The sequence below is a fragment of the Dendrobates tinctorius genome, unplaced genomic scaffold, assembly GCF_039654945.1.
Source record: "Dendrobates tinctorius isolate UK_male_01 unplaced genomic scaffold, ASM3965494v1 ptg000203l, whole genome shotgun sequence".
NCBI classification, from domain to species: Eukaryota; Metazoa; Chordata; class Amphibia; order Anura; family Dendrobatidae; genus Dendrobates; species Dendrobates tinctorius.
Genome location: NW_027361870.1, coordinates 17,470,726 through 17,489,237, shown reverse-complemented (window position 1 = coordinate 17,489,237; position 18,512 = coordinate 17,470,726). Strand labels below are relative to the sequence as shown.

At 42.4% G+C, this 18,512-nt stretch overlaps 1 protein-coding gene across 1 annotated transcript in view; it reads left to right on the top strand.

Annotated features, from left to right (window-relative positions):
* The window catches only part of ANKEF1 (ankyrin repeat and EF-hand domain containing 1), a 74,197-nt gene that overhangs the window by 34,864 nt on the left and 20,821 nt on the right, over nucleotides 1–18,512 (top strand). The window contains exons 6-7 of the mRNA XM_073553838.1: nucleotides 4,058–4,880; nucleotides 13,373–13,599. Coding sequence (XP_073409939.1) covers nucleotides 4,058–4,880; nucleotides 13,373–13,599 — 1,050 coding nt within the window. The remainder of the gene's footprint in view (nucleotides 1–4,057; nucleotides 4,881–13,372; nucleotides 13,600–18,512) is intronic.

The window sequence follows — 18,512 nt, the reverse complement described above, 5'->3', positions numbered from 1 at the left end:
ATAATATCAGCTCTTAAAGCGAAACCCACAGCACAAATGCAAATCTAGCTTCATCACATGACGCATGCCCCTGAGAGAGAATATGCGCCAAAGTGGATTTAGAAGCCCAGTGCGCCAAACTGGCTCTTAAAGGGCCGACGCGCCAAAGTGATTCTTAAAGGGCCAACGCACCAAAATGAGTCTTAAAGGGCCGGCACGCCGAATCGAAAGCTGAGTGACCCCAGGCTCCAAATCGGAGGCTGATTGACCCCGGCCTACAAATCGGACCTAGAGTGGCCCCGCCCACTAAATCGGACTCTGAGGGGCCCCACCCACCAAATCAGACCCTGAGGGGCCCCACAGGCCAAAGTGGTCCCTGAGAGGCACCCACAGTTAAAATGGATCCTGAGTTGAAAGTCTTGCAGGGACAGCAGGCAAGTCTCTTTTAAAGGGGCAGCCCGGGCACCATTTCAAAGTACTATCTGTACTTCCTTCAGGAAATACACATCTAGTTAATTTTGTTAGTCCTTCAATATATATTTTTAATAGTAATTAATAAAAGTTTATATTTTTAACTATCATAAAGTACATATTTTTCGGTGATTTGTTTAATTTTTAGGTGTACTGCATGAATCTAGTTACGCTGTGCATAATATGTGGCGCCATTGTGAGTTGACCCCAAATCCTGTGTTTCAGGGCTTCAGACAGAATCCTCGACAGTGACTTGAATGTGATGAGAACCCGACCTATCAAAAGTTTTTTCTCTTGTTTTTTGTTTTTTTTTAAACTGTTGGAAATAAGCAAACTAATTATTGCACAGCTTTCATTTTGCCAGGTTAGATTAAAAAAAAAAAAGAAAACCAAACACACGATTGAGAGATTGCTTTGGACACAAAGATAGTTATTCTTTTAGAAACTTTTGGTAAATGATGCCCCCCTCCCTTTAAGGAAAACTTTTAAGTCAAGTTTTCAGAGTGTGCTTTTATTCTCATGCCTACAAACTTTAAACCAAATTAATCAAAATGTCACAAGTTGTTTGCTGAGATTGGCATAAATTAAGATAACTTGTAAGGGTGAGTGCACACGTTGCGGATTGTGATGCAGATTTTTCTGTGCATGTTTGTTTAAATCCGCAGGTTAATCCGCAGGTCAAATGACCTGCGCTTTACTGCGGATTCAGTGCGGATTAGCCTGCGGTTTTCCCCTGCATCTTGACACCTGGTGATGGAGCAGGTGTCAAACCGCTGCGTATTCTGCACAAAGAATTGACATGCTGCGGATTTAAAACTGCAGCTAATCTGCACGGAAAAATCCGCAGCATGTGCACAGCGTTTTTCAATTTCCATTTACTATAAGGCTGTGTTCACACATAGCGTTTTTTTTTGCGTTTTCGCTGCGATTTTAAACGCGCGATTTTGCAACGAAAACGCGAAAAAATCCATGCAATCCTATGGCATTCCACACATGCTGTGCTAATGCTGCGGATTTTTTCATGGCGGAATTGCATCGCGGAAAAATAAGCAGCATGCTCATTGTTTGTGCGGAATGCATTGTTCTGCTTACTTTCCGCATGTGGCTGAGCCCACCGTGCGAAAAGTAAGCAGAACATTTGCGGATGGTACCCACGGTCTGGAGGAGAGCAGATTCTCCTCCATGCCCTCGGCACAATATCCCTGTAAAAAATAGAATTAAAATTAAAAAATCATCATATTCTCACCTTCCGATGTCCCTCGCAACGTCAGCAGGCCTCAGCAATGCTCCCGGCAGGTCCCGTTCCCAGTGATGCATTACGCCAATGACCTTTGATGACGTCGCGGTCTCGCGATACCTTAGCGGTCTTGTGAGACTGTGACGTCATCAAAGGTCATTGGCCGGGAGCTTTGCGTTGATCGGGAACGATGCGCGGGACGCCGGAAGGTGAGAAAAACACGATTGTTTGTTTTTTTATTATTTTTAACATTAGATCTTTTTACTACTGAGGCCGCATAGGCCGCCTCAGTTTAAAAAGTTGGTCACACTCGTCAAACACTATGTTTGACGAGTGTGACCAACCTGTCAATCAGTTCTCCAAGCGATGCTACAGATCGCTTGGATAACGCTAGCATTCTGCAAGCTAATTACGCTTGCAAATCGCTAGTTTTTCCGCTGGAAATAGGCGGGAATTAAAATGCGGTTTTCTCGCATATTTCCTGCGGAATGGAATTCCAGAATTCCCGCTGAAATTTCCGCAGCAATTCCAAAACGTGTGCACATAGCCTAAAGGTACTGTACAACGCATTTACAAATGGTAAATGCCATAAAATAAAAATAATGCCCTAAGGCTTTAAAAAAGGGGAAGGACATGCTTATATCCAAGCATGCTCGAGTACTAACCAAGTGTCTTCGGTGTGCTCGAAAAATATGTTCGAGTTCCCGCGGCTGCATGTCTCGTGGCTGTTCGACAGCCCAACACATGCATGGATTTCCTGTTTGTTAGGCAATCCCTGCATGTGTTGTAGCTATCGAACAGCCGCGGGAACTCGAACATATTATTTGAGCAGCCGAAGACACTTGGTTAGCACCGCGAGCATGCTCAGATATCATCTCATGCGAGAAGCCTCTCTCATCACTAATAGCCACTTATCAGCTGGATAAATGAACAGTCATTAGGACTGGTAGATGATTTGAGGTCTCCTATATTCCAAAAATGGTGAAGGCCCCATCCCATGCTCACCATGTTCCCTCATCGTAATTAGGCCCTGGTTATTACCATTGTTTCTGTATTATACCATCTATAATACGTGGTTCCAGAGCACCTCGTTAGTTCCACAATACAGATTGGTTATTGTGATTGTGCCTCCACCTTGGTGGAAAGCACACCAAAGTTTGGTGCTTTTTGGCACAAATGGTTTCATTTTAGACCTATATATATTCATTGTTGAAGCTGCTGTAAGGCTATGAACACAAGCAGTGTCTTTACAGCATTTCTTTCAGCGTTTTTTTATGCAAATAAAGTGTGTTTTTCAGTACCAGCAAAACTGTGAGATTTCAGAAATCTCATGCACACGCTTTTTTTCCCGATTGAATTTGAGAACTGCAGTATTTTTTTTTAAATCGCAACATGTCAATCCGTTTAGCGTTTTTGCATTTTCTTCACACATTGAAAGCAATGATGCAGTGCAAAAAATGCTGCAAAAGCACAGAAGCTTGGTTTTGCTTTGTTTTTGATGAATCAAACTAACTTTATTACGTATGTACTGTAGACAAACATGTAATCTGCATCAAAAAAGCCACAAAAAAGCATAAAAAAATGCATCAAAACACTCAGCGTTTTAACTGTCAAGAGAGAAGGTTTTGGCTGTAGAAAAAAACAAACCGCGGCTTGTGAACATAGCTTAATGGGACATGGGTTTGTGAGGAGTTGCGCGGCTTGTCTGGAAAGGGCCATGGCTTAAAATGCAAAAGCCTGCACCGATTTTTGCAACAAAAAAGTTACGCAAAGAAAGTAAACCAAGAAATGGAGTAAAATGAGGCAAATATGAGCCAAATATATCATTCAGCAAGACACCTTGATAATTTTGTCACATTTTCCGACTGTCTAGTCTAAGTTTGCACTCCCTGAATAAAGGACAGGAGTAATCAATTCTCTTTGTTTGTACAGAAACATTTTATCTACTAAGTTTAAGCTTTTCCTGTTCATTTAGACACTGTTCACATGTTCAGGTTTTACATACATTAGATAGGGACTGCTTCAATAGGGTTACCTTGACGCAGTGAAGCAGCTTGATATACATTTTTTTGCAAAAAACATATCGACTAAATACCCTCTATTTGTTATCATCTTTTCATCAGCACTTGCTGACTATTGTTATATGCTTTACTGCAGGATATTTCTGCACAATTGTCATTCTGTGCTCTCTGTTTGTGTTTGAGTCAGTGGGTGGTATGAACAGTGTCCTACCGACTTGTTCACATGTGTGCATGTCACATGTGTTTTTAATTAAGTTTAAGCTTTTGTGGTTCAATATTGATTTAGAGTTGTCTTACTGTTGTAACATTGAAACTTTGCACATAAATCAATAAATGTATTTTTTAACAGGTTGTGATCCTACCTGGAAGAATATAAAAACCCTAACCCCTAAAGCCATTGCCAAAGAAGGCGGATTCAAAGTTGCAATGAAGGAACTAGGAAAAGCAATGCGTCTATTTAAAAAATACTCCAAGCCAAGTGTAAAAAATCCCAATCCGCTATGGGCCATTACATTACATGATTGGTCATTTGAGCACCAGTTGGCCCTTCGAGAATCTTTTGCCGCTTTGGATCTTGGGGAAGAAACTGTCTCCAAGGCAGATTTTGTTGACGTCCTTACAAAGAATGGGGCTCCAGTGACCACAGAACAAATGGAGAGTATTGTTCATCTTCATGAAAAAGGTAGAAGTGGGAACATCATTCTGGAGGAGTTTTTGAAAGGGTCAAAATACCTACAAAAAGCTTTTTTATTGTCCTCCTATGGACCTAAAAAGAAAAGAGGAAAGAAAGGGAAGAAAGGGAAAAAAGGAAAGCGTACACTACCTATGCCAATATGTACAATGCCAAGTCACCTAATCTCACGTAGAGAAGATGGTGGACCACCTAATTTTATGATTAGAGCTTTCCATAATGTTACTGATGTCAATCGATTTGATTCTGATCATCCACCCCAAAACCCAGTGACAGATGATACCGGCTGGTATGTCGATGACCTGGAAAATGTATATACTCATATAAACTTTGCTGCAAAAGCTGGAGACTTTGAGTCCCTGAAGAGGGCCTTTGAAGAGGGTGTGTCTGTGAATGTGAAAGATATCTTTTATAAAACCCCTCTAATATCAGCATGTGCTTATGGGAATATGGAGGCAGTCAAATTCCTTCTAGAAAAAGGGTAAGATTTCTATACTTTTAAGCTACTGAAAAAACGTTAGACATGAGTGAATCGATTTGATGCAGTTTTAATTTGTTTTGAATTTTTCAAAATTTGCAATTGGCAATTCTGTTGTCGTGAATCATCAAACAAATGCCCTCTGCCATTTTACATATAGCGGAAGGTTGCATCAGCCAGAGAAAGCCCACTTGATTTCAGGCATGGTCATGCAGGCTTTCTTACAATGTCATGCTGATATCACATCACATGCTGTAGCACAGCCAATCAGAGTGAACTTTCATAGCCTGTATAAAAGCCAAGGAGGGGAATCAGCAGCCATTTGTGGCGAGTCGTGATAGTGAAAGAATTTCACAGCTCAGCAACAGAGAAATTGATAAAGCATTCATAAAGCAGTGAATAAACATTACATATAGTGGGTAACAGTACTTTGTGACAAAAATTGTACCACTCGCTGGCCGCTCACAGGCAGCACGTGGCCCCCAGCTGCAGCCGGCTTTTGCTTCTGCTGACATCCCGTCAAGTGCTGGCAGCAGCCGGGGGTCCCTCTTCCTCCTTCCTCGCTGGCTGCCAGGCTGTGGGCGGGGTTATCCCCCTGCGTCACACCTGGCATCCACCACGCACCCATTCGCTCACAGGCAGTATAGGCAACATAAGGTATTTCCAAAATTCATTAGGGGCCCCGGGGGGGATACATTGGGGGGTTAATATAAAGTAGTGGACAACCCCTTTAATGATGTGACTGAATACAGAAGCAGACGGATTAATTCTAAAGTGTACAAGGGCGATACTTTCTACTCAGTTTCAATGCAGCAAGGTTGATTGGATAATGCTTCACAGTACATGTGGACTATGGCCCAAAAGACCGTGCAAAAGTTTTTTAAGACAAAAAAGTGGAATATTCCCCACCGAGCAGCATTTCAAATGCTTAAGACAAAACTTAAGGCAGGAAGACCCACACTGGAATGGAATGGCTGTCAGACATGTAGAGAAGCTGATTATTATAAAACTGTGCAGTGGTCTCCTAATTTTTGCCAGAGCTGTATGTATATACACACACAGATATTATATAGGATCTAATTATTTGGCATGTTGCATATGATACCAGCAGAGGGCGCACAGATGGTGCTGCTGCACTGTGACTTTGACAGCGGTAAGAAGCCTCCTTCATCTGCAGGACCGCACCTCCCCAGCAGCTGCAGTGTGGATGGACGTCTCAGCAGCTCACCATTGCTCCCTGACACTTTCCTTGAGAGATCTTTGTATTTTGCTGTCTTTCTACCGAACATTTTGCATGGGTTATGATCATTGTCCAAAAACAGCAGATTCTCGATTAATAGAACAGTATGTATGTGCTTTGCATTAAAGAGGTATTCCAGTGAGAAGATGTGATCACCTTCCCAGGAACATTCCAGTATCTTGTATAAGTCCCCCATGAGATATCGGAGTGAAATCGCAGAATGCTGCAATAGATGTGCACTGCCTCACTGAATAACACTGGTCTGAGTGCAATCCAATTTATTTATCGGATTGCACCCGTCCGAGTTATACACCACTTATGTGATCTGAATCTTGGCTCGCTGTATCCGGGCCGGGATTCGGGTCTCGTGGCCACATTCTTAGTCGTCACACGAGCGGTGATGTCCCCATCCTGTCATTGCTGCTGTCCGACAATGAATGGGACTTTTTCAACTTTTTTTTCTTGTGGTTCACACTACCACCACTTACTATTGCCTCATATGCCTTTCTACTCTCTACCAATGAATTTGTAATCGCCACATGGTTTAGCTCAGGCACCCAGGGTAAGTGAATGGCAGGAACTGCCAGAAAATGTGGCGTGCTGCATTTTGTTATCTGACAGTCTCATTGCCTCTGTTAGTTTTCCTTATCCTTTGGATTTCTGTTGATAACTTCCAAAGATGGCAATTCTTCCCTTGGGGAATATGCTGTGCCTCTCTCTCATCTGACATTGGTTGTTCAGGGGTACTGTTGTGCAACATTTGGACATTTCCTGAATATATATCTTTTTTTAATTAGAATAGGACATGTTCACAATACATGCCAGCCTTGGACAGTTGTCTTCATAGCTGTCTTGCCCAACATGCAGAAAATGTCAGATCAGGACTGAAGAAACAGATGATCAATAATCCGTTTAACCCTATAATAAAACTAATTACTGGCTAAGAGTTAACATGGATTATATCACTAAGGAGAAAATAGGAGAATGTCAAATATTGTGCATCACATCTCACAAAAATACAGTCTACTAATGTACACATTTACCAGCTATTCTCAGGATAGGTGATAAATGTCTGGTCATCGGGGCCCTCACAGTCTCTTGCCTGCAGTGAGGAGTATGAATGAAGTGGCGGTGGCGCAAGCAGCTCTATTCAAACCTACTGGGATGAATTCTCATCGCCACACAATAAGAAAAGAAAGAATGGATCTGCCTGTGGCAAAACATTTTTGTAGCCCTGATCACAGCACCATGGACATGAGGTTGCTTGTATTGAAAGGTAATTTCAAATATCAGAGAGACAGAAATGTCTGGGAGTACAAACTCACGACAACCTTTGACACACTCAGAGCAGGAATGAATGTGTCGCATGGATTTATCTCTTTTTACATCGATTAAGGAATTTGCTCCTAAGAACTTGTGGGGGCATCACAACACAGAACCATACCCCAATCAGAGGACTATAAAACTTTCATACTCCTTATCTATGAACTGTTCCAATATTTATGGCCATAACTGTCCATCACTCTCCCATAATGATAATTCTGCTTCACGTCACTTGTCTTATCTATTGCATTTTTTCTGTGGTGTGTTGTGCATAAATATGTGATTCTTCAGATTTTGTATTAGTCAATACCTGATGATGAGACCTGAGTAGTCTCGAAAGCTTGCAATTTGTTACCATCTTTTCAGTTAGACATTAACCCCTTTCTGCCATTGGACATACTATCCCGTCCATGGGCCCTGGGATGTAATTCCCAAGGACGGGATAGTACATCATAGCGATCAGCTGCGCCCCCCGGGGGGAGCGCCGCTGATCGCGGCCGGGTGTCAGCTGATTATCACAGCTGACACCCGGCACATTAAGCCCTGGCACACAGCGATCAAACATGATCGCAGTGTACTGGGGGCATAGGAGAGAAGCGTGCAGTGAGGGGGCTCCCTCCATGCTTCCCTGCAACCCCTGGAGCAGTGCGATGTGCTGGGTCGCTCAATGGGTCTCCTCTCTGCAGGCCCCGGATCCAATATGGCCGCTGGGGCCTTCGAGGGCCTGCAGGGAGGCAGCTTCCTCAGTGCCTGCAGAGTGCAGGCACGAGGAAGCCTTGTGCAGCGCCTGTCAGATTGCTGATCTGACAGAGTGCTGTCTAAACTGTCAGATCAGCGATCTGACACCTTAGAGTGATGTCCCCCTGGGACAATATAATAAAGTAAAAAAAAAAGCGTAAAAATAATATATAAAAAATCCCCAAATAAATAATAAAAAAAATTCCCCAATAAATTCTTTTTTTTGTAAACAAATAAAAAACGTTAAAAATGCACATATTTAGTATAGCCGCGTCCGTAACGACCCACCCTTCAAAAAAAAACAAAGCAAAAAACAATGCTTTATCATCATACCGCCGAACAAAAAGTGCAATAACGCGTGAACAAATAGAAGAATATAAACAAACATGATACTGCTAAAAACGTCATCTTGTCCCGCAAAAAATGAGCTGACACACAGCGTCATGAGCAAAAAAATAAAAAAGTTATAGCTCGCAGAATAAAGCGATGTAAAAATAATTATTTTTTTTATATAAAATTGTTTTCATTGCATAAAAGCGCCAAAACATAAAAAAAGACATAAATGAGGTATCGCTGTAATTGTACTGACCCGAAGAATGAAACCGCTTTATCAATTTTACCACACGCAGAACGGTGTAAACGCACCCCCCAAAAGAAATTCATGAAATGCTGGTTTTTGTTCATTCTGCGTCCCAAAAATCGGAATAAAAAGCGATCAAAAAATGTCACGTGCCTGAAAATGGTACTAATAAAAACGTCAACTCGTCCCGCCAAAAAATAAGACCTCACATGACTCGGTGGGTCAAAATATGGAAAAATTATAGCTTTCAAAATGTGGTGATGCAAAAACTATTTTTACAATGAAAAGCGTCTTTTAGCGTATGACAGCTGCCAAACATAAAAACCGCCATAAATAGTAAATCAAACCCCCCTGTTATCACCCCCTTAGTTAGGGAAAAATAATGAAATTAAAAAAAATGTATTTATTTCCATTTTCCCATTAGGCTTAGGGTTAGGGTTAGAACTAGGGTTAGGGCTACGGTAAGGCTGTGTGTACACGATGCGGATTCTGCTGCAAATTTTTCAGTGCAGATTTGGCTAAATCCGCAGATCAAATGACCTGTGTTTTACCTGCGGATTTAGTGTGGATTAGCCTGCGGTTTTCCCCTGCGTTTTGACACCTGATAATGGAGCAGGTGTCAAACCGCTGCGGATTCCGCCCAAAGAAGTGATATGCTGCGGATTTAGAACCGCAGCAAATCCGCGTGGAAAAATCCGAAGCATGTGCACTGGGTTTTTCATTTGCCATTGAATATAAAGATACTGTACAACGCAGCAGAAACTGCTGCGGATCCGCAGGGCCAAATCCGCTGCGGATCCGCAGCAGAATCCGCAACGTGCGCACACATCCTTAGGGTTAGGGCTAGGGTTAGGGCTGAGATTAGGGTTAGGGGTGTGTTGGGGTTAGGGTTGGAGTTAGAATTGGGGGGTTGCCACTGTTTGGGCACATCAGGTGCTCTCCAAACGCAACATGGCGTCTGATCTCAATTCCAGCCAATTCTGAGTTCAAAAAGTCAAACGGTGCTCTTTCCCTTCCAAGCTCTGCCATACGCCCTGCCATACGCCCAAACAGTGGTTTAACCCCACATATGGGGTATCAGCCTAATCAGGACAAATTGCACAACAAATTTTGGGGTCCAATATCTCCTGTTACCCTTGGGAAACTAAAAAATTGGTGGCAAAAATATCATTTTTGTGGAAAAAAATATGATTTTTTATTTTTATGTCTCTACGTTCTAAACTTCTGTGACGCACTTGAGGGTTCAAAGTGCTCACCACACATCTAGATAAGTTCCTTGGGGTGTCTAGTTTCCAAAATGGGGTCACTTGTGGGTAGTTTCCACAGTTTAGGCACATCAGGGGCTCTCCAAAGGCAACATGACACCCGCAGACCATTCCATCAAAGTCTTAATTCCAAAACGTCACTACTTCCCTTCCGAGCCTCGACTTGTGCCGATACAGTAGTTTTCTCCCACATAAGGGATATCAGTGTACTCAGAACAAATTGGACAACAACTTTTGGGGTCCAATTTATCCTGTTACCCTTGGTAAAATAAAAAAATGGGGACTAAAAGATCATGTTTGTGGAAAAAATGATTTTTTTATTTTCACGCCCGAGCGTTATAAACTTCTGTGAAGCACTTGGGGGTTCAAAGTGCTCACCACACATCTAGATAAGTTCCTTTTGGGGTCTAGTTTCCAAAATGGGGTCATTTGGGGGGCTTCCACTGTTTAGGCACATCAGGGGCTTTCCAAATGCGGCATGGCGTCCGATCTCAATTCCAGCCAAAATAGTCAATTGGCGCTTCTTCCCTTCCGAACTCTGCCATGCGCCCAAATAGTCATTTACCCCCACATATGGAGTATCAGCGTACTCAGGACAAATTGCACAATAACTTTTGGGGTCCTGTTACCCTTGGGAAAATAAAAATTGGGGGTGAAAAGATCATTTTTGTGGAAAAAATATGATTTTTTAATTGTACGGCTTTACGTTATAAACTTCTGTTAAGCCCTTGGGGGTTCTAAGTTCTCACCACACATCTAGATAAATTCCTTAAGGGGTCTAGTTTCCAAAATGGTGTTATTTGTGGGGGGTTTCCACTGTTTTGGCACATCAGGGGCTTTCCAAACGCGACATGGCGTCCGATCTCAATTCCAGCCAAAAAAGTCAAACGGTGCTGCTTCCCTTCCGAGCTCTGCCATGCGCCCAAATAGTGATTTACCCCCACATATGGGGTATCAGCGTACTCAGGACAAATTGCACAATAACTTTTGGGGTCCTGTTACCCTTGGGAAAATAAAAATTGAGGGTGAAAAGATAATTTTTGTGGAAAAAATATGATTTTTTTAATTGTACGGCTGTACATTATAAACCTCTGTGAAGCCCTTGGGGGTTCAAAGCTCTCACCACACATCTAGATATGTTCTATGGGGGGTCTAGTTTCCAAAATGGGGTCAATTGTGGGGGGGTTTCCACTGTTTAGGCACATCAGGGGCTCTCCAAACGTGACATGGCGTTTGATCTGAATTCCAGCCAATTTTGCATTGAAAAAGTCAAACGTGCTCCTTCCCTTCTGAGCTCTGCCATGCGCCGAAACAGTGGTTCCCCCCCACATATCAGGTATCAGCGTACTCAGGGCAAATTGCACAATAACTTTTGCAGTCCAATTTCTCCTGTTACTATTGGTAAAATAAAAAAATTGGACCTGAAATAATTTGTTTGTGAAAAAAGTGAAATGTTCATCTTTTTTTAAACATTCAAAAAATTCCTGTGAAGCACCTGAAGGGTTAATAAACTTGAATGTGGTTTTGAGCACCATGAGGGGTGCAGTTTTTAGAATAGTGTCACTTTTGGGTATTTTCTATCATATAGACCCCAAAAATGACTTCAAATGTGATGTGGTCCCTAAAAATAAAATGGTGTTGTAAAAATGAGAAATTGCTGGTCAACTTTTATCCCTTATAACTTCCTAACAAAAAAAAAATTTTGGTTCCCAAGTTGTGCTGATGTAAAGTAAACATATGTGAAATGTTACTTATTAAGTTTTTTGTCTGCCATATCTCTGTGATTTAAGGGCATACAAATTCAAAGTTGGAAAGTTGCGAAATTTTCAAAATTTTCACCAAATTTCCGTTTTTTTCACAAATAAACACAAGTTATATGAATGAAATTTTACCGCTAACATGAAGTACAATATGTCACAAGAAAACATTGTCAGAATCACCGGGATCCATGGAAGTGTTCCAGAGTTATTACCTCATAAAGGGACAGTGGTCAGAATTGTAAAAATTGGCCCAGTCATTAACATGCTAACCACCCTTGGGGTAAAGGGGTTAAAAGGTATCAACCGCTGAGGACTCTCAATGCTGAATATTTTTCTATTCTTTATCTTGGAAATTTATGGCTTATCTCCAGGGTCCTGCATTTTCCTCAAAAATGGAAACCCATCTCAAGCTGCCAGGAATGGAGAGTTTCTCTGCACTTGCGAGACTTGGTCCATTCCCTTCTCAAATTTGTCGATCATGCTTGCTCATCGATTTTTATGAACACCTCTTCATTCACGCATTCCTGTTCCCAAGATAGGTGCAATTCCCAAAGGTGGCACCAAAAAAGTCAGAATGGGGCCAAGTGGAGGGGTAGAATGGTAGACAAATCAATAGGTATCTAAAGGCCCCATACAAATTAGACTAAAGTTGGCTGAACCCTTCGATATCGACGTAATCAACCATCAGTCTACTGTGTATGGAGGTCTGCTGACTCTCCTATGACAGATCATATTGTGGAACAGAAGGATTTGACCTGTACCCTTACAGTGGCCTAGTTTTTCTGTGTATGGAGGAGTAAGGAGAGCTAGTGGTCAGCTGTATGGCCAACAGCTTTCTAATGCATATGGTAGCCTTGCCCAAACATCAGCAATCCTAAAGTTCATACCTGCAAAGCAAGAGATTTAAAGGACATTTGATCATTTACATTTTTGTAGTCTTTTTGATCGCTCTTAAATTTATTTGTTGTAGCTTATGCAGCCAGCAGGTATCTCACCGGACTCCTCCTCAAATGTGCCCCTCCGCTCCACCTCTGGCACCTGCACCTATGAGGGGAATAGGGTCCCATCTCACACTGCGAATGGATACATGGCTGATGCTGTGCATGTTCTCTCTGTCCTTTGACTTCTCCCAAAGTCCTGGTTTTGGCAACAATGAAAGCTTATTCATTTTGCAATGGTAAACTTTGCTTTTTAAACATACCATACTCTTTTTTCATGGGTTTCAATAACTTTACTTGCTGTAAGTGAATAGAATGAATAACTTTTTATTACCAAAAGATGAAAAATTTTCCTGATGGCTGATGTACAGTAAGTGCAGAGTCCTGTACAAGACAGTCCTCTAATAGCTGTGCCATACTCAGCACTACATCTATGTTTACAGGACGGATTTTTATCCTCCGGACTTCAATAGTGAAGATTTCTATCTAATGGCTACAAGGAATGATCTCGAAAACCGTGAAAATTTGATATAGAAAACATTTTGAGAAAACCTTGAGATGTATAACTTTTTTCTACTTGGAGATTTTAGTTTTCCAGAGCGTTGACATGTGGGCTTAAGCATTTAAAAAAAAAAATGTTTGTATTCGCAGTGCCGACGTCAATACAAGGGATAATTTCATGTGGACTCCTCTTCATCATGCTTGTCATGCTGGCCAGAGTGACATTGCTGAACTGCTGCTAAAATATGGAGCTAAGATAGACGCCCTTGCCATGAATGGATCCACCCCACTCATGAGAGCAGTGGAAAGTGCAAGCCTGGACTGTGTTCAAATATTAATGAAATCTGGAGCCAAGGTGCAGATAGAGAACAAGAAAGGTAAATGGTGGAAGAAGTTTATAGATAGACGTTTAGTGGGATGCCAAACCCAGTAGTTCTGCCCAAGAAAGCAGAGGTCATGATGAGGCCCAAAAACCCCAACAGTGAGCTCTTTGTGTTTGGAATGGGTGCCATAGCTGTCTGTGTGACTCTGCTATAGAGAGACTTCACTGAGTTTTCTAGTTATACAGATTTCTCATCTGTAGACAAATTGCCTCTTCAGAGAGGAAGAGGACTTGAACTCTATAGCGCCACCTGTTGGTAGTAGCGATCCTACCAGAGGAGCATTGCACGGCAAATAAGCCTCCTTATCTTGACAAGCTAGAGCTGGTATGTCACTCGCCATAAGGAGAAACCTTACCCCTTAGACCTCATCTGTAGACATAACTGTCGCTAATTGATTGTTTGTTGCACCACAATCTTTTGGTGCACAAAAATGTTTATTCGAAAGATTTATACTGTGACTGCTCCAGTAGAAAATAAATGAACACTTGGGAGATAAGTGTATGGTGCGCTGTGTCAATGCTCTTTAATGTCTGTACATCTGTGCTCTGCTGCAATTCCACACTTTTTTGTTTGGCTTTTCTAAGTTTTAGGCTGCGTGCAGACGGACTTTTTAGCTCTGCGGATTTTTCCGCGCAGAATGGAAGAAATCCGCAGGTCAAATGACCTGCATTTTTCCTGCGGATTTCTTCCATTTTTCCTGCGGTTTTCTTGCGGTTTTTGTGCGGTTTTCCACTGCGGATTCTCCCCTGCGGATTTGGACACAGGGGAGGTGGAAAACCGCACAAAAGAAGTAACATGCTGCGGATTTTGTACCGCAGGAAAACCGCACGGAAAAATATGCAGCGTCTGCACAGCGTTTTTTTTTTTCATTGATTTTAAGGCTACTGTACATCACAATGCGGATATGCAACGTTTCTGCGCGGTAAAATCCGCTGCGGATCCGCTGCAAATCTGCATCATGTGCACACAGCCTAAGGGTGCTTTGGGGACCTACAAGCATGCAGGGCCAGTTTTAAACAAAGCGGGGCCCTGGGAAAAAGTGTAAAGTGGAGCCCCAAATGCTCACATATTGCACCCTCACACTGAAACATTTTGGTTGTATTTACTTGTGCTGAGTTCAGGCCGTTAAACAAGCATGATCAACAATATTAAAGTCGTTTGATGCCTGTTCCCGAGTTTCTTTACACTGGCTGAGGAAGAGTGATGGGGACAGATAGTCCTTGATACAGTATAATGCAGGTCCCATATAGTACATATAGTATAATGCACTCCCCATGGTCCTTGATAGAGTATAATGCAGCCCCCCTCAGAGTATAATGCAGTCTTCCTCAGAATATAATGCAACCCCCCTCAGAGTGTACTGCAGCCCCTCACACAGTATAATACAGCCCCCTTAGAGTATAATGCAGTCCCCCTCAGAGTATAATGCAGCCCCCATCAGAGTATAATGCAGCCCCACACACACATTATATTGTAGCCCCCTCATAGAGTATAATGCAGCCCCCCTCAGAGTATAATGCAGCCCCACACACATAAGCACACACAGTATAATGCAGACACACACACAGTATAGTGCAGACCCCCCACACACAGTACAATGCAGGCCCCCCACACACAGTATAATGCAGCCCTTCACATACACAGCATAATGCAGCCCCCCGCACAGTATAGTGAAGTCCCCCCCACACAGCATAATGTAGCTTCCTCACACAGTATAGTGCAGTCCCCCCACATAGTATAGGGCAGCCCCCCACATAGTATAGTGCTGCTCCCCCAGACAAACACAGTATAGTGCAGACACCCTATACAGTATAATGCAGCCCCCAGACACACACAAAATAGTGCAGCCCCCCACAAAGTAATATGCAGCTCGTCACACACAGTATGATGCAGCCCCCCAATGACAATATAATGCAGCCCCCCACACACATAGTATAATGCAGAGACACACACACACACACACACACTATAACGCAGCCCCCACCCACATGCACACACACACAGTGTAGTGCAGCACACACAGTACACATATATACAGACACACAAACAATAGTCACCTCTCCTTCTTGTTCCACGCGCTGCTGCAGGCTCTGCTCTGGTCTCATTAGCTCCACTGCTGGCACAGCGTGGCGCGTGATTATGTGACATCATTGTGCACCCGCTGAGTTACAAGCAGAGCGGGAGTGATGGTAGGCTGCAGTGTCAGCTGACGTGCTCTCCTCCATCAGTGCTTATCAGTGATAAGTTGAATGTGTGATGGGGTGGGCGGAGCTGGGTCCCTCTTATGGGCCCCATAGTGGCCCCGTGCAGTGCTGCTATTAACAGCATGCCATTGGCTGGGGGCCCCTGGAGGAGTGGGGGCCCTAGGCAGTTGACTAACTCCGGCCCTGCAAGCATGTACCAGAAAATTAGTTCCTCGTGTATCACCACCACTCCAGGATTCAGCGCTGCCACTCTGGTCTTGACAGCAACCATGATGTCACTACTACAGTCAATCACCGTTCTCAGTGAAGATGGAAATGTAGATGGCACAGGATCCTGCTGATTTACTGCAGTGGTGCTGTATCCATGAAGTCACCTCTGCTACCATGTGACTAAGACCAAGGGGCAGCTGTGGAGAGACAGCACTGGTGGGGGGCTGATTTTTGGATTCTTACATATTGCATGTCTGTAGAATGAAAAAATTTGATCCTGAAAATCCTGAAGCTGAAAACCTAAATTAATCTGAAACTTCTCATAACTGAGAATTTGGTACAGTTGTATTTCATTTTTGGCAATTATATGTTATGTAAATTCATCATTTTCTTCTTCTGGTCCCTTTTTTCACCTTTGGTTTCTTTCCTCCTCACCTCCCAAGAGCCGTGACCTTCCATTGACTAAAGGCCCCGTCTCACTAAGCGATCTCGGTAGCGAGATCGCTGCTGAGTCACAACTTTTGTGACGTAACAGCGATCTCACCAGCGAGATTGCTGTGTGTGACAGCGATCAGCGAGCGGCCCCCCTGCCGGTATCGCTGATCGCTGCAAGAAATCTCTGGACATTTCTTTTGTCGCTGGTCTCCCGCTCTCTCCACGCTCCGGTCCCAGTGATCCTTTGCATGAATGACCGCGAGACTTTGTTATCCCTCGAGACCGTGACATCTCGCGGTCATTCGTGCAAAGGATCACTGGGACCGGAGCGTGGAGAGAGGCAGAATGGCTGAACGGGACATCGGAAGGTGAGAATAACTATATTTTTTATTTTGATTCTATTTTCTACAGCGATGGCAAGCGATGCCGGGCGCTCGGCATCGCTGTGCTGATCGCTGGTGAAGCTGTCTGTGTGACAGCTCACCAGCGATCACATAGCGACTTACCAGCGATCCTGACACCTTCATATCGGTGTCGGGATCGCTGGTAAGTCGCCTTGTGTGACGGGGCCTTTAGCCATATGAGATTTATTGTTTGCAAAATGAGTTGTGTTTTTGTATTTATTCTATCCAGTAAATGACGAAAATAGAAATAAAAATAAATTGAAATAGTAGGATCTTTGGTTTTTCTTATCATTTTACCTACCAAAAAAGGTGGAATAAAAAGATCTCAGAAAGTCACATGTATCTCAAAATGATAATAATAAAAATTAGTTTGCAATTCAAAGACAAGCACTTAGCAGCAAGCCAGTGGGAATAAAGGCAAATAAAAATAATATACTTTAGTTCATTAATTAAAAAGGGAGTCCTCTTCCTCCTTTTATAAGGTGACAAAATTAGAGGGTAATCTCATTATTAACCCCCAAAAAGACATGCCCCCAGAAAATTGGTGTCCCAAGAGTATTCTACTTATATTAAACGGGTGGTATAACCCTAGAGGATACTATATAGGTCTATGGTTCCAAATACTCTTCTTTACATTAGAGGAACATTAATATTGCACTCAACCATCTAAATGTAAACATATAACCGTCTCATAGACCATCAAGCAGCACACCGGATCTCATTGATCCAAAATAGGCGATATATGAGATCCGGTGTGCTGCTTTATGGTCTATGAGACGGTTATATGTTTACATTTAGATGGTTGAGTGCAATATTAATGTTCCTCTAATGTAAAAAAGAGTATTTGGAACCATAGACCTATATGGTATAGGGTTATACCACCCGTTTAATATAAGTAGAATACTCTTGGGACACCAATTTTCTGGGGGCATGTCTTTTTGAGGGTTAATAATGAGATTACCCTCTAATTTTGTCACCTTATAAAAGGTCTTCCCACTGAAGAACTTTGTGTTTTTGTTATAAAACAAGCAAGATAGATAATCTTTGATTCTCATACTCTCTGGTGTGAAGTGTGAAAAACTTAAAAATATTGCCTTTATATAGCTATTTTTTGCACAGAATAATTTGGTGTCTCGTGGATACCGCAAGTCAGCGTACCGATGCGGTCCTTATGTGTTATTGTTTGTCTTTTGTCCCACGTGCACTTTTAGGAGGAAGAGGACTTCCTTTTTAGTTAATGAAATAAAGTATATTATTTGTATTTGCCTTTATTCCCACTGGCTTGCTGCTAATTGATTATTTTGGGGCTGGTTTGCCATTTGCTATATTGTATAATTCAAAAAAGCCCTTACAGAACCAAAACATAAATGTCATAGATCTCAGAAAATGCTGAATAAGAACTATTTAGAGAACTATATAAATTAGCGATCCCCATAATCATACTGTCCAAATGAACAATTAACTTAATTTTTACCGCAATGTGAACATCCAAAGAACAAAACACAAAAATCAATGACGCAATAAATTGTTTTTGTTTTTCGATTCCACCCACCTGGAAGTTTTTTTTTTTTACTTGTCTTCAGTAGATCATATAGTAAGATGGTTTCGTAGAAATATACAACTCCTATACAGGTCGATTTCGAGGACGATATGA